This window comes from Callithrix jacchus, chromosome 7 (assembly GCF_049354715.1).
Source record: "Callithrix jacchus isolate 240 chromosome 7, calJac240_pri, whole genome shotgun sequence".
Taxonomy (NCBI): Eukaryota; Metazoa; Chordata; class Mammalia; order Primates; family Cebidae; genus Callithrix; species Callithrix jacchus.
In genome coordinates this window covers 14,721,208-14,738,123 of record NC_133508.1, presented here as the reverse complement: position 1 = coordinate 14,738,123, position 16,916 = coordinate 14,721,208, and the positions used below count along the sequence as shown (strand labels likewise).

At 42.1% G+C, this 16,916-nt stretch overlaps 1 protein-coding gene across 25 annotated transcripts in view; it reads left to right on the top strand.

Annotated features, from left to right (window-relative positions):
* The window catches only part of FRMD4A (FERM domain containing 4A), a 696,700-nt gene that overhangs the window by 569,292 nt on the left and 110,492 nt on the right, over positions 1 to 16,916 (top strand). For all 25 annotated transcript variants that reach the window (XM_054236791.2, XM_078329488.1, XM_054236787.2 and 22 more), the window contains 2 exons: positions 6,895 to 6,951; positions 7,873 to 7,895. In XM_054236791.2, coding sequence (XP_054092766.1) covers positions 6,895 to 6,951; positions 7,873 to 7,895 — 80 coding nt within the window. The remainder of the gene's footprint in view (positions 1 to 6,894; positions 6,952 to 7,872; positions 7,896 to 16,916) is intronic.

Genomic DNA, 16,916 nt, shown 5'->3' with positions numbered 1-16,916 from the left:
GTAATCCCAGTATTTTGGGAGGCCAAGGCAAGTGGATCACTTGAGCCCAGGAGTTCAAAACAAGTGTGGGCAACATGGTAAAACCCCCATCTCTACTAAAATACAAACAACTAGCCAGTTGTGGTGATAGGCACCTGTAATCCCAGCTACTCACGAAGCTGAGGCACGAGAATCGCTAGAACCCAGGAGGTGGAGGTTGCAGTCGGCTGAGCTGGTGTCGCTGTCCTCCAGCCTGGGCAACAGAGCAAGACCCTGTCTCAAAAATAAACGAATGAATGAATGATTTGAATGATTTGGGCAACTCAGCCTGTCGAGTTGACACGTAAAATACACCATCACAGACATGGTAACCAGTACACACACACACACACACACACACACACACACACACAGAACTACCCATCTATTTTAAAAGAAAATGTTAGTAAAGATTCCTGTAAGTGCTAAGACATACTGAAGAACAAAGGCAAGACTGTGGAGTTCAGATTATCTACAGACAGTTGTCAGCAGAAATAAATAATATAGACCTAATACTTGTAGTGTGTTTTATAGTTTCCAAATCACTTTGCCATTTATCCGTCCCCAAACCCAGTAAAATAATTGGAAAGAAAATTGTTATCCCCATTTTACTGATAAGGAAAAACAATCTCAAGGTGAGGTAGTTTAGTCCATGTCCCCAAGGCATTGGGGGGTTAAGACCAGAATATGGGACTTTCAGGAGACAGTAGAAATAATCTTCAGGAGAATGCCGTGCCGCTATAATCTTTAGATGTTTCGTGGGTAAGAATAAGCGTGGTGTTAACTGGTGAGAATTCATTAGGAGAACCCTCGGGCCAGCCCTGCCAGTGCTTCTGAGTGGACTTTGCAAGGATTGTCCTCGTCAAAATCTTCTCAACCTACCATATGGTTGTCAATTACATTTTCTCATGGAATTATCTCATTCGTCTTACATGAGAGTTGGAATTCGTGCAATTCCGGACCGTGGTGGGCTGCTTTTCATTAAGATTCTTGGTTAAGTGTAAAGACCACCACCAAGTTCCTCTGAGCAAAGAGGTCCTCCGGCTCTCAGGACTCTTGGAGAACACCTGCCGTTTGGGGTTCCCACGGGGCTACTTGTTAGAACACTTGGACACCCTCGGATAAAAATCTTTCTGAGAATATTGTTAGCCATGGTACTGCTGACAGATGACCTCAGGCCTCTTCCTTCGGCAGTTCAGTCACCTGGGATAAAACAACACGGTGTGGGAGGAAGTGGGGCCGCCCTTCCCACCCCTACTCAGGGCACACCCGCACACGCGCACGCACACACCTGCAGATGGTCACAGTTTGTCTTTCTATACTATTTCTCAAAAGATCAAAGGAAGCAGCATGCATTATTCAGTAGTAAGGAAAGCAGATGCCCAAAGTGTACACCCAGTGGCCACAGTCACCAAAAGACATTGCATTCCCTCCTGCCAGCATCGCCCTGGGCTTCTCCAGAGTCTCAAGGTAAAGTTATTCCCTGCCCCGCAGACAGCACAAGATTCCCAGGCAAAGTTCCAGCTCAGTGTAGGGCCCTGCAGAAACCCCTCCTCTGATGGCTGTAAGAGCACCGGGGGGCTTCACCACAGAGCTGTGGATTGCATAAGCACAGAGGAATGTCACACCTCAGCCCCTGCATAAGGCCAGATGGAAGCCACCCTCAAGTCTCCTGGAAGCCTCTTCTGCTCCTCCTCCCATGATCCCATTTTGTCCTTAGTTAAGGGGAAACCCTAGAGCCCCTGGAAAGAACGGGATTTTTCACACCCTCTTTGTGGTCTCCTTCAGTGTAGTTCCCCTGCTTGAGCAGAAACCCATGAAAGAAGCCACCTCTGGTGAGGCGTGGGGACTCATGCACTTTGGGAAGCCGAGGTGGGCGGATCATGAAATCAGGAGTTCGAAACCAGCCTGGCCAACATGGTGAAACCCTGTCTCTATTAAAAATACAAACATTAGCCAGGCATGGTGACACACACCTGTAATCCTAGCTGCTTGGGAGGCTGTGGCATGAGAATTGCTTGAACCCAGAAGGCAGAGGTTGCAGTGAGCTGAGATTGTACCACTGCACTCCATCCTGGGTGACACAGTGAGATCCTGTCTCAAAAAAAAATAAAAAGCCACCTCTGGACTGCTGGAGAAGTCAGATCAGGAAAAGGGAGAGTCTTTTTTTTTTTTTTTTGAGACAGAATCTTGCTTTGTCACCAGGCTGGAGTGTAGTGGCATGACCTCAGCCACTGCAACCTCCACATCCCAGTTTCAAGCAATTCTCCTGCCTCAGCCTCCCAAGTAGCTGGGACTACAGGCACGCACCACCACACCCAGCTAACTTTTGTATTTTTAGGAGAAACGAGGTTTCTTCATGTTAGCCAGGTTAGTCTTGATCTCTTGACCTCATGATCCACCCGCCTTGGCCTCCCAAAGTGCTAGGATTACAGGCATGAGCCACCATGCCCGGCTGGGAGAGTCATTTATTTAATGTGATATGGGAGCACATTTCTGCTAGGAAGACCCCTGAAAACATCTAATAACTCCTCTGTGTGGAACGTGGCTTTCAGGTTTTGAAGTACCATGGGAAATGTGCAGAGTGAGCTGCACCCTAAAGCTCGGCTCCATTGTGGTAGCATCGTAAGGATAAAGTCACCTGGAAGGGCGAGATGTACAAGGGGGAAAACTATCATGAACAAGTGACACTGGGGAATTGGGCAAAGACTGCCAGGATATGTCTTCCTGCCACCCTAGACTGTTCCTATCCACACCCTTTCCGTCTTTGTGGCGTCCTCTGAGAACAGCCAATGAAATGATCCTTGAACTCAACGCATGTTAAACAGGAGAGGTCCGAAATAATCACGCCACTCTTCCCAACAGATTTCGTGAAGGTGGGCAGTGTCTGGGGCACCTCATTCTTTAATGATTTTCCCTCTCACTGGCCACATTTCAACTCCCCTTGTTTTTGATATCTTCACTGGGAGATGGGCAAGGTCAGACTTTTCAGGTGAAAAGTCACCACAGTAAAGGTGCCAGTTCTCACTTACCCTGAGAACAACTATAGTGAGAGAGAGCTTGGATCAATCGGGTTAGATGTTTAACGCTGCATTTAGTAGCTTTCCTGTGGATAACAGTTACGTTACAGTTAATGTTCACCAAAGACAGTCTCCTGGAACCGCATAATGGGCTGTGTAAAATAAAATAAAAAGACCTTTCTTTGTTTCCCCCACCTCTACGCAGGTATAGACATTTTCATTTAGCAGATGAATCAAATGGCAAACCGAAAGCTACATTCGCACTTAAAAGTGTTATTTTCTGATGGTTGGTTTTGAGTTGTACATCAGATAAGCCTCTCAGCAGACGTTAAATATTAGCCCGCAGTTGACCATTGGCTGTAACGTAGGTGTAAATGTTTGACAGAAAAGCGTATATACAGCAGTACACTAGCAAGTGCACTCCAAGGCATTCAGGTGGGAATGGAAATGAACACAGTGAGAGTAGAAACCATCTATTGTGGAAACCCTGGACCGTGTTTCCGTGAAGCCATTTGTACACTGTTAAATGATTTACATTCTGATGGGAGCTGCGAATCCCAGAACTGCAGTTCCACACATTCTTCCGCATCCCAGCACTCACAGTCTCTATCAATTCCAGCCGCCAGAATGCTCTTTCAGCTGGTTAAACGTAAGGAATTATTGTCCCCAATTTCTTCCTTAGGCTCTCATGAGTTCTTTTTTTGGGGATGGAGTTTTGCTCTTGTTGCTCAGGCTGGAGTGCAGTGGTGCGATCGTGGCTCACTGCAACCTCCGCCTCCCAGGTTCAAGCAATTCTCCTGCCTCAGCCTCCCAAGTAGCTGAGATTACAGGCATGTGCCACCACACCCAGCTAATTTTGTATTTTTAGTAGAGATGGGGTTTCACCATGTTGGTCAGACTGGTCTGGAACTCCAGGCCTCGGGTGATCCGCCCACCTCACCTCAGGTGACCCACCCACCTTGGCCACCCAAAGTGCTGGGATTACAGGAGTGAGCCACCACGCCTGGCCTCATGAGTTTTTTTAACCCACACTTGTAAGGTGGTTCCAGAGCAAATATTAGTATCCGTCTTTGAAATTCCCAGGCCTGAAGGAGTCTGAATTATATCTCTCTTTCAGAAGATTCAGGTGTGCTTGAATGAATTGTTTTAAATTGCAGGAGCCAGTTCTGGACCTCTCAAAAAATAATTAGAAAATCCATGAATCAGAGTCTGGCTTGTAATGCCAGTGAAAAACTCTTGTTAAGTAAACTCGGATTATAGATATCATTCTAAGAATATGTTGGCTGCAATTGAGTCTCTATTGATTTGGGGGGAAATGTAAGTCTTAGGGGAGGTCACATACTGGACAAGTAGTTGGGGGTTTGTTCCCAATCCCTTAAGTGCCATTAAGGCCCTGTGGTTTTGCAAAGTCCCTTAATGTTTTTGGATTCCATTCTCAGTAAAAGCACAGGGTCAGGCTGGCTGGTCTCTAAATCTCTCTTACCTCTAACTTTCTGTCCTCCAGTCAGCCACTGTGGGATCTAATGATATTAGGGAAAGAAAAATAAAGATGGACATTTCAACTTAAGCTTGACACCAGAAATATATCAATTAAGTTGTTTATTATTCTGTCATGCTGATGAACTCCAGGCTTCTCTTTGTCTTTAACATGTGAACTATGTGTAATGAGAGGGTAATGTGCACTTAGAAGTTTATTAACAAACCCATGTATAGTGGCTTTGTTGGTGGTTTTTTTTGTCCCCCCCCCCCCCCCACCTTGAGGCAGGTCTTTCTCTGTCACCAGGCTGGAGTGTAGTGGCATGATTATGGCTCGTCGTAGCCTCAACCTCCCCAGGCTCAGGTGATTCTTCCACCTCAGGGTCCCAAGTAGCTGGGACTACAGGCATCACCACGCCAGGCTGATTTTTGTATTTTTAGTAAAAATGGGGTTTCACCGTGTTGGCCAGGTTGGCCTCAAACTCCTGGGCACAAGTGATCCATCCACCTTGACCTCCCAAAGTGCTGGGATTACAGGCATGAGCCACCACACCCAGTTAAGTGTTTTTACCGTACATACACACACACACATGGAAATCTGTGGATGTGATGGATTTGTTTGCTTATTACCTTGATTCTGATATTGGTATCATGGGCATATGCATCTGTCCAAATGCATCAAACTGTTTGCATTAAACATACGCAGTTTTTGAGGTGTTTCAGAAATACTTCAATAAAGTTGGTTTGGCTGGGCACAGTGGCTCACGCCCATAATCATCCCAGTGCTTTGGGAGGCCAAGGGAGGCAGATTACCTGAGGCCAGGAGTTCCAGACCAGCCTGGCCAACCTGGTGAAACCCTGTCTCTACTAAATACAGAAAAATTAGCCAGATGTCATGGTGTGCACCTGTATTCCCAGCTACTCAGGAGGCTGAGGCAGGAGAATCACTTGAACCTGGAAGGTGGGTTGCAGTAAGCCAAGATCGCACCACTGTACTCCAGCCTAGGCAACACGGTGAGACTCAGTCCCCCGCCCAGAAAAAGAAAAGAAAAGAAAAGAAAAAAGTTGTTTAAAAATATATGAACTATAAATATTCTGAAATACATATTTCAAAAATATAAATATGAAAAGAGAGAAAAAAAAATTTTTTTTCAGAAACCAAGGAGTGGTTTAAGTGCTTTTAAGACCAAGTCTCTAGATCACAATTAAGTATTTGGGGGAAGAACTAATAGGCAGAAACATTTTTTTTTTTTTTTGAGGCTGAGTCTCGTTCTGTTGCCCAGGCTAGAGTATAGTAGCATGATCTCAATTCACTGCAAACTCCGACTCCCTGGTTCAAGTGATTCTCCTGCCTCAACCTCCAAAGTAGCTGGGATTACAGGCATGTGCCACTGTGCCCAGCTGATTTTTGTATTTTTAGTAGAGACGGGATGGTCTTGATCTCTTGACCTTGTGATCTGCCCACCTTGACCTCCCACAGTGCTGGGATTACAGGCCTGCATCACTGCACCCAGACAGCATTTTTAAACTTACACTCTGTAACAGTGCTGACCAATAGAACTTTCTACAATGATAGAAATGTTCTGTACCTGAGCTGACAGTGCGGTAGTCAGTAGCAACACTGAACTACTGAGCACATGAAAGAAATGTGACTAGTACAACTGAGAAAGTATTGTTTTACATTTTATTTAAAGAGTCACAATCCCACTATAACATTTCTTTCAAAAAAAAGCCTTTCAATAAAGTCTTTCTTTCAATAAAGTTCTGAAGTTTAGTTTATAAAATGCATTTGGTTGTCAAGCATTCCTATTACCGTGATTAATAACAAGAACAAACAGGTCTGTAAAATGGTGAAGCCCAGGGCACCTCTTAATTTCTCAGAAGACTTAAAGATGAGGCCTTTGAGATAACCGTGGAGGCCCAGGTCCACTAGTCCATCCCGGCTTAGAGCAATAAAGAGGATGTGGGGAGCGTTTAGGACTGAATAAGGTCTCAGAGACTCAAGACGTTCTATGAGTGAGTATTGGAGATTCTGAGAAATTCCTCAGAAAAGGAGGCTTTTTTTTTTTGAGCCCAGGTCTCGCCCCATTACCCAAGCTGGAGTGCATTGCTGCTATCACAGCTCACTACAACCTCAACCTCTGAGGCTAAGAGATCCTCCTTCCTCAGCCTTCAAAACAGCTGCGTCTGCAGGCGTGCACCACCCTCCCTGGCTCATTTTTCCATTTTCTGTAGAGACGGGATCTCATCATGTTGCCCAGGCTGGTCTCAAACTCCTGGGCTCGAGTTATCCACCCAAAGAAGAACCGTCATTTTAAAAGAAGAAAAAAGTGGTTGTTCAATTCCAAACCTCTCTTCCTTTGTTGCTTGTTCCTTTCAGGAGCTCATTGACGTTGACAGTGAAGTGGTGTTTGAATTAGCCTCCTATATTTTACAGGTAAGTCGTTCTCCTCCTCTTCATGTCCCAGAGCCATACGTAGAAGAAAAGAAATAAGGCTTACAGGGCGTGGCCAGTAGCTGCATCACTCACTACTTGTCATCTTACCTTTTTTTAGCCACAAGCTACAAAGAGCTATAGAGACATGGATGGATACCGTAGCAATAAACAGGGGTTTGTAGGATTTCAAAACATTAAGACAGCAAATCCCTGTAAAGCGAAGTTGTGTGTTTAACCTGAGCCTGGGAGAAACTGAGATCATATACTGACCCCGTTTTCTTTGGTACTGCCACCCTGGAGAAAGCCAAGTGAATAGAGTCAGTTCCCAAAAAATCATATTCTGCCCCCTCGAAAGACAAGGAAAAGCTTTTTAGGTTTTGCAAAAATATATATGTGGCAGAGTATTAGCTTAATAATGACAAGGTCCGTTAAAATGATACCATTTCTTTATTCCTTTAACAAGTATTTATTGAGCAACTGCTATGTTCAAGGCATTGTCCTGGATTTGCTAAAGTTTCCCTGGTCCCTACCTCCAGAGTCTTCAGTATAATTTGGAACTAGCATAAAATACAAACTAAAACAAAAAGCAGCCCTAGAAATGGATAGTTCTATCCAGAGACATGTTCATATTTAGAATGTTTAAACTAGAACATGTCATACCCGGGCTTAGAGGTGGAAATGTGCATTTTGTCATTATGAATCCCTGTCTTTGTATACAACTTTCTAATTTCATGTCTCATATTCAAATGGCAAAGGTATACATTCCATTTTAATTGTATTCCTGCAGCAAATAGGATGATAGCTGCAGGAAGCTGAGCTCACCTCATTCGGTAGAGAAACTGTCACGATGATAGAATGTACTTGAAAGCATCTAACACTGGCTTAGTGTGTTTTGCTGATGTTGAATTTTCTCTTCTACAGGAGGCCAAGGGAGATTTTTCTAGGTGAGTTTACTATTTTTTTCTGGTTTAAAATGTAAGCCCTTGCTTCTCTATTAAAAGAAACTATTCACCATGTCCTTTTTAGGTGGACAGTTTATTAATGTTACACGTTAATAATGAGATCTAACACTCAACTTGCCAATTGAAACAGAACAGGCAGAGAAAACACAGTAATAGCAAGGGAGATATTCTCCACTACATACAAAGCCCAGAGATTGCTGGAAAGCTGACATTCGGGCCCAGTCACATGCCCATTGTCCTGAGGTTGGACAGGCTACTCAAATGTCTCGTGAAGGTTTGAATCACCACTGTGGCATGACTATGGTTGCTGCTAACCCAACAGTTTTAAGAAGTATGTAGATGTCTTTTTTTCTCTCAGTGTAGTCCCTGCCCCTCAAGGGACAAAATGTCTTACAGGGAAATTTCATTCATGAAAGTGTTACAACAACATAAAAGCATCCCACCTCGACTTTCCTTCCGTCTTAGGATATTGTGTTGGAGAAAATATAAGCAGCCAACTACTAGGAATCTGTAAATGGTGTTAATAACCCTGTAAAACTGCAAACTTGTCATTTATTTCATTCTTCACCATGTGTTGATTACTGAAATTGTCCTGAAATCTCTTGTGATCATCACCAGATCCTGCACAGAGCAGAGGGTGTAGCCAGCCACTAGTAAGACTTTCTGCTCAAAGACAGATGTTATTCCTGGGATTCTGTTTGATCAAACTCCTCTGAAAAAAAAAAAATAAAAGAAAAAAAGATTGGGGCAACCCATTCTTGAGAATCAAGGTTTAGAGACAAAAAGAGTGAATTGCATGAACAGGAAAGGAAAGCATCAAGGCATAAGGTTCTGGCCCATCAACAGGAAATTAGCAAATTAGTGGTAAAAGGAAACACAAATCATACCTCTACTCCATCTAAGAACCTGTCTGTTTCCCCATGCTTTGAGGGATTTCATCTGTAAATACAGCAAAAACTGCTTCTGTTTGTGGCCACCTGTACGCGGTTGTCATTGTCACTGGATTTTCAGGTCTCAACCGCTTTCTTCTTGCCTTCCTTGTACATTCTCAGGCTTTCTTTTTATTATTATTGTTTTTTAAATGTTTTCAGAGACAGAGTCTCCTTCTTTTACCCAGGCTGGAGTACAGTGATGCAATTATGACTCACTGTAACCTCCAGCTGCTGGGCTCAAGTGATCCTCCTGCGTCAGCCTCCCAAGTAGGTGGGACTGCAGGCATGGGTCACTGCACCGGGCTAGTTATTTTATTTTTTTGTAGAGATGGGGTTTCACCATGTTGACTGTTCTTAGTCAGACATCTCAGCAGAAGCAAAAATTTATTTTACAGTCTAAAACAAGGATCAGCAAGCTTTTTTTGTTAAGAGCCAGATTGTGAATATGTTGAGTTTTGCATGCAGTACAATCTCTGTTGCAATTACACAACTCTTCCTCAGTGCAAAAGATGCCCCATAGGATGAGTAAATGAATGAGCCTGATGGCATTCAATAAACTTGATTTATGGATACAGAAATTTGAATTTCCTACAAATGTTCATGCATCACCAGATATTGTTCTTTTGATTTCTTTTTCTTTCTTTCTTTCTTTCTTTTTTTTTTTTTTTTTTAGACAGAGTCTTGCTCTGTTGCCAGGCACCAGGCTGGAGTACAGTGGCGTGATCTCGGCTCACTGCAACCTCCACCTCCCAGGTTCAAGCAATTCCTCTGCCTCCCAAGTAGCTGGGACTATAGGCACCTGCCACCATGCCCAGCTAATTTTTGTATTTTAGTAGAGATGGGGTTTCACTATGTTGGCCAGGATGGTCTTGATCTCTTGACTTCATGATCTGCCCGCCTTGGCCTCCCAAAGTGCTGGGATTATAGGTGTGAGCCACCACACCTGGCCTTTGTTTCTTTTTCTAATTGGTTAAAAATGTAAAAGCCATCCTTAGTTCATAGGTAATACATAAACAAGCAGAGGACTGGATTTGTCCAGGGGGTTGTAGTTTGCTGATTCTAATCTCAAATCCCATCTCTTCAAGCTCTGTTCGAATATTTGTATAAAAAGACTTCCAGGCCCCTTTTATTTAAGTTTTCCAAGTTTTTGGTACAAAGCAGTGGCAGTCAAATTTTTAAATAGATAATGACTGTAAGTAGCCTTGGCTGGAGACCTTGAACTTTGTAGGTGGCCAATAACCATTTAGTGCATTTGCTGAACATGTGTTCTCAGGTTATAGAAACGAAATCCTTGTTACAATTTTTCTTTGTTACTTTTTTATGACGTTCATTTGAGGTTTTTCATTTCAAGACCCTGGAATTTGAGGTTTCGATAAGTGCCAGTCTATATCTACTTAAAAGATTTCTGAAGTCCCATGAAAAAAATGATTTAAAAACCACAAATCCGATGGATTCCAGTGTCTAGTCTACTTACTCTGAAGATACGATTTTCCCCCCACATTTTTTTCGCCAGCTCTGAACTCTACCATAAATATTATTTATTTTGAGAGTACCCTGACAGGATGGAATGTCAACTGGGAATAGCATGATCTGGCCCCTGGATCATGGGAAAGTGTGGCCACATGGATTGCCAGGGAGAAGGAAGCGTAGGCCTGGCCTCAGCAGTAATTCATGGCCCCCTATGAGCTTTTGGAATGCCAGCTTGTTGGCTGAGTTCGAAGAAACAAAGGATCTGCGTTGCGCTCTATTTTTCAAAGTGCTACTGCTACCCAGCAATTTGTTTGTAAGGGCAGCTGTCTGGGAAGAGAATTCACTGTGAGGAGAGGGGAGAGGGGAGAGGTCAGACAGTTTATCCAAAAGGTCAGTTTACACCATGGACAGTGCGGGTGATCTGTTACATGGGAGTCCCCGATAAATACCCTTTTTCTGTAGGAGGCCCATGCTAGTAAAGCCATCTTCAGAGGTCCAGAGAAACTAGTACACTTGTGGCCTAAAATTCTGGAGCAAGAGAATTACACGTTTCTTCCCATCTACTTCAGGGAAGATACCCAACACGTTGAAATTGACCACGTTCGCTTCAGTGACTAAGCATTAGGCATTTTAGATGTCTCATTCTCATAACTTATATAATTTATATAAATTAATTTACTTTTTTTATAGAAAGTTGTTTTTGCTATTGACGCAGGATTTTTTGCTCCTTAGTTCAGCTAAAATCCAGGTTCTTATCTCACAATCAGGAAAAATTAGGCACGCAGACGCATTGAAGGTTGAGGAGAGTGGACTATTAGGCAAAAAGGAGGCTCTCAGCAAAGAAACGGGGGGTTCTGCCAACAGGCTCCCACCTCACAGATTGAATACCAGGATCCTCCCCTGCATAAGGCGCAAGTTCCTGGGGGCTCCACCCCCTTCTCCCAGTGTGCATCTGGGCTCCAGTCCCTTGCAGGCACACCTGGGCAAGACCCTGTACAGATTTCCTTGTCTGCATCTGCTTGCCTCCTGCATCTATCACTATGTTATTAAATGCATGACTATACAACCTTAGTTGTATTTAAAAGAATGGCTTTGACTTCCATACTGTAGCCAATATTAATAAAGTATCAGCCTAGAACACACAGAACCCTAGGGAAGGCTTTTCTAGCTATAATACAGGGTCTAGAGTTGAATCTAAGATATTCTAAAATCTAGAGGATCCAATAACCTTTTAAATGAACGGCCACCACAAAAGATAAGGTAACCCTTTCATAGCCTGAGAGGCCTGAATGTATGACTTCCCAAAAGGCTATTTTCTTCAGGATACTATTATACTAGATATTTACATTTCAGGGACTATATCCAAATTACATTTCTGTGGAATAAGTATTAATTCATAAATTATGGGAGCAATTTCCTTGAGGTACAAGAGAAAAGAGGGTTACTTTTACAAAAGAGAAGTCAAGGGCTGGGCACGGTGGCTCAGGCCTGTAATCCTAGTACTTTGGGAGACAAAAATGGTGGATCACCAGAGGTCGGGAGTTTGAGACCACATTGGCCAACATGGTAAAACCCAATCTCTACTAAAAATACAAAAATTAGCTGGGTGTGATGACGGACGCCTGTAATCCCAGCTACTCGGGAGGCTGAGGCAGGACAGTTGCTTGAACCTGGGAGGTGGAGGTTGCAGTGAGCCAAGATTGCACCATTGCACTCAAGCCTGGGCGACAAGAGCAAAACTCTCAAAAAAAAAAAAAAAAAAAAGAAGTCAAAAGTGCTGATACACCTTAACAGACAGAGAGCTATATAAAGTCAACTCTGAACTGTAACCAGTCTTTCTTATGAAACTCACTGGCTCTTCCGTTTCTTCTTTTGGGCTCTTTTTTGCTCAGCAGATGCCTGAAGGCTTATTCTTACATAAGTCTCTTTTCTTTCCCGTTAACAGAATGGCTCACTTCCTTGTCGTAGTGGACGTTACACTGAAATGTCAGGTTTAGCGTGCTGAGTGAGAGAAAATGACTGTAATATAGATAGATAATTAGTATTTTCCGCCATAGGAAGAGATACGGGCCACACATGTTCATGTTCTACCACATGGTGGACAAATTTTTATGATACCTCTAAAGGTTTAGGAAATAGTCTTATCTAAAAATAACATTTTTTCACTTGTATTGTTTTCCTTAGCACAGCATGTAGTAATCTCATTTCATTTCCTGATGTATATACATGTAAAACAAAGAACCTCATGTCTGTCGACAATCAGGAAGTCAGTAGAGTTGGCATTTCTGTTTAAAAACAATTCAGGAGCCTCCAAGCTGTTAACAAAGGCAGCTGTGGACCAAATTTTTGGAAGACAAGAGCTGATGCAGTTTAAAAACAAACCATTCTCTCTCAATAATCGCTGTTGACCATTGGTCAGCTAACAGACATTATCTATGATTCATACATACTTTATTCATCGTAAACACTGAAGGACTTTGAGAATGGAGCACTGGTGTTTTCTATTTCAAAACTTTTTTCAACTCTTGGGTTATGGTAGAAAAACAATTCTCTTCCTTAAAAAGGTCAGTGCAGAGAATACCTCATTTAACTCACTGATAAGACATACACATTTTCTAGTTACATTCTCATTTAATTTAACGTAAGTCTTATTGCAACTCTGTATTAAGTGAGGCACTACATACAAAAACTTGATTTTTTGGTTTTTGTCTCTAACGAGACCTTAACAGAAACCCTTATTAGCCAATCTCCTTACCCTGATTTTGAGAATCACTTCAACTCTGTCAGCCCTTCTGATCTTACTAAAAATGTGCCACAGATTTTCTTAAAATAACAACTTTAAGCAACGCATGGTGGCTCACGCCTGTAATCCCAGCACTTTGGGTGGTTGAGGTGGACGGATTGCTTGAGCCCAGGAGTTCGAGCCAGCTAGAGCCACATGGCAAAACTCCGCCTCCACTAAAAGTCCAAAAACAATTAGCCAGGCATGGTGGTGTGTTCCTGTATTCCCAGCTACTTGGGAGGCTGAGGTAGGAGGATTGCATGATCCCAGGGGGCAGAGGCTGCAGTGAGCTGAGACTGCCTCACTGCATTCCAGCCTGGGTAACAGAGTGAGACCCAGTCTCAAAACATAAAATAAAAAACAATATTTAGCATTTTACAATATTGAAACATTTTTTAAATATTTTCTGCTAAACAATGCAAATCATAAATGCCAAAACCACACTATCTTTGAAAGAATCGTCCGTACATTAACAGATACAAGTAAAAAACATCTGTTCTATAGAATTTTTTGCTAAAAAGATTTATTGAAAGCAGATCAGTAAAACTGTTACTCTGGACCATCTTCTGGGATCTGGAAATATCTTTGTTTCCAAGGACTGGATATACTGATGCTAATCACTAAAACAGGATTCTCCCAGCATGAGATTTATTAGGACCAGAAAGCAAACACCACCTAGAAAAGACAGACAGTAAGGAAATTCCATGTAAAGATTCTTGGGCCACATTTTGCTTACCTGGCAGACTGTTCATTGGAGCCCATCCCATGCTTAAGAGGCAACGGATGGCACCCTGCGTCTCAGGCTCACCATGCCCAATAAACACAGTCACCAAAGGAAAAGAACTCATGTTGTGATTGTATACTTGGAGGTCAGTTTTTAGGACATCTGTTCCAGATGAAACGCCTGTGCAAGTGAGAGAAGATCAGCTTATCAGAGCGTAGTGTGTGGTGGCCAAGAAGTCTTAGTGTGTGCCTGTGGTGTGAATCTGCAAGTTAACTAGTTCTGTTTCTTTAAAACAAAAACTGAAAAGCAGCTTGCTTTTAGAAATGAAACAATGCATCACCTAATCAATAGAGACAAATAGCAGTCCCTCATTAACTGGGAAAATTGATTTTCCCTTCCTTTTTAGGAGAGGAGTTGGAGTATTTATGTGTGCTAAAAAATTCCCATTAACTTCCACAAACCACATGTGCCCAGGAGAGCAGTTAGAGGCCAACATGTGAAGACCTTTTGGCATTTTATCTTCTATAAATCACGGAATGGTGTGCTCACTACTGTGGAGAGAAAAAAAATTTTATGACCAAAAAAAAAAAAATACCTTCTTGATTGTTTTCTTTCTCTCTTTGGAATCTGTTCTGACTTTACAAAGAGCCATTTGTGAATTAGTATAAACTCAACTCAACTTACTGGTATCTGAAAATTCCAGGATTGTAAGTCTTTTTTGCCAGGCTAGAGGATGACTTATAGGAAGTCATGGGCTAAAGGAAAAGCTTTAAATGATCCACAGGAAAAGAACACGAAGAACTAGCTTTCTTTTAAATGACTTTTTTTTTAAGTAATATAAACATTTATATCTATTGCGATCTTTAAAAAGATGGCAAAGTTATTTTCTTGCCAGCTACCACATGGAGAACTTGATTAATCCGAAGCAGCAGTCTGTGAATCACCATTCCTGGTATCCCAATATCATTTCCTTGCACTTTCATAAGTGGTTTTACTGCTACAGCTCGAAGAAAGCTCAGTTTCAGGTCGTGATTAGATCATTTGGGGCATATTTCCCTGCAATTTTTTAATTGGCCACTTGAAAGAAAACAGCTGCTATGAGAAATAGATTTGCTGAGACTTTTAGATAATTAGTGAAAAAATACTCAGTTATGTTTGAAATGGTTAACATTTGGAATATAACTTATGTAACTTAACAGTATCTTTAATATCTGTTTAAACTTGCAAAGTTCTCTATTGGAAACATCCTAGAAAAAAAAAACATTTATCTGTCAAACTTGAAACACACTAATCAGCCCAAAGAATAGTTTTTGTGGGAAGAATTAAAATTAATATTATTCTTATATACTATTTATATACTATTGTATACACACACACACACACACACACACACACACACACACACACACAAGAATTGTGTGTGGTGTTTTCCCATGATTTAAAAATGGCTTTAAGGGCCATGAGTAATTGAAGGACAGCTGGAATCTTTCACACTAGCAACAGCTTTTGAAAGAAACAGAATCTATAAAAATTTGAAGCTAAATGGTTAAGTGTAAAAGTTATAAATTGTCACAGAAAGCTTTGTTTTGTGCACAAAAGTCCATTTCACTGAGCTTTCAAGTATGTAATTCACATTTTCAAAGCATAAAAAGTATTTGGCTAGGGATGGGGTGTTTTCTGCAGGATGATATTCTTCACATCCTATGCGAACTGCTTAGAAGCCAAGTAAGGAGGAAGTTTTTGTATTATGACAGCTTACTTCTTTTGTTAAGCATTTATTTAACATATTAAAATATCATATTTTGAGTTATACCTGTGAACAGCAAATAGTTTCATGACTACAGCACTGTATCAGTTTTTCTGAGTGGAGATTTCCAAACTAAAGGGTGATATTGAGAAATATAGAAAATTAATCATTTCTTCTTGGGGTTTTTGAATAAAATTGTTTGCCTGAAATTGTAGACTTATGAAACAGTTTTTTTTGTTTGTTTGTTTGTTTGTTTTGAAACAGAGTCTCGCTCTGTCACCAGGCAGGAGTGCAATGGTGCGATCTCCACTCACTGTAACCTCCACTTCCTGGATTCAAGCAATTCCTCTGCCTCAGCCTCCTGAGTAGCTGGGATTACACGCACGCGCCACCATGCCCAGCTAATTTTTGTATTTTTAGTAGAGACAGGGTTTCACCATGTTGGCCAGGATGGTCTTGATCTCTTGACCTTGTAAACTGCCCTCCTTAACCTCCCAAAGTGCTGGGATTACAGACATAAGCAACTGCACCCGGCCTGAATTTTTTAATCTTGTTTTTAATTTTACATGTTTATATCTAACCTAAATTAGAAATTCCCAAAACTTTCCTTTCACCCCAGAAAACCAGACTCACTAATCCAGGAAGAAATCTTTACTTAAATAACTTAACAATTAGCATCAGAAAGAAAGGCACTGCCAGGCACTGTGGCTCATGCCTATAATCCCAGCACTTTGGAAAGCCTAGGCAGTAGGATTGCTTGAGCCCAGGAGTTCAAGACCTGCCTAGGCAACATAGTGAGACCTCATCTCTACAAAAAATTTAAAAGTTAGCCAGGTATGGTGATAAGCACCTGTAGTCCCAGCTGCTTGGAAGTTAAGGCGGGTGGTTCACTTGAGCCTGGGAGACTGAGGCTGGGAGCCGTGATCTCAAAACTGTACTCCAGCCTGGGCAACAAAGCAAGACCCTGTCTCAAAAAAAAAAAAAAATAGAAAGGCACATAATTCATAAATGTGTTTGCAATGTTGCCTCCCCACTTGGTAAATTCATGTGATGTATCTATGATACATGCGCAGAATTCAGAATCCGAAAAACTCCTGGGGCCTCCAGCTGGTTCCCTTTGTCTGCAAATAGTCACACACTGTGGCAGGAGAAGTTTCTCAGGCAGACGGGGCCCAAATCGATGGTGGACAACCCCTGCAATGCTGCTGGAGCCATCGCTTCATGGAGCCTTTCCTGCACACCTGGGGACGAAAGCTTGTGATGGGGCAGAGATAGGCAGGTGCTCTATTTTCTTTGTTGTAACTCCAACTGCACCTTGGTTTACCCACAAAAGGAGGAAGGAAGGAAA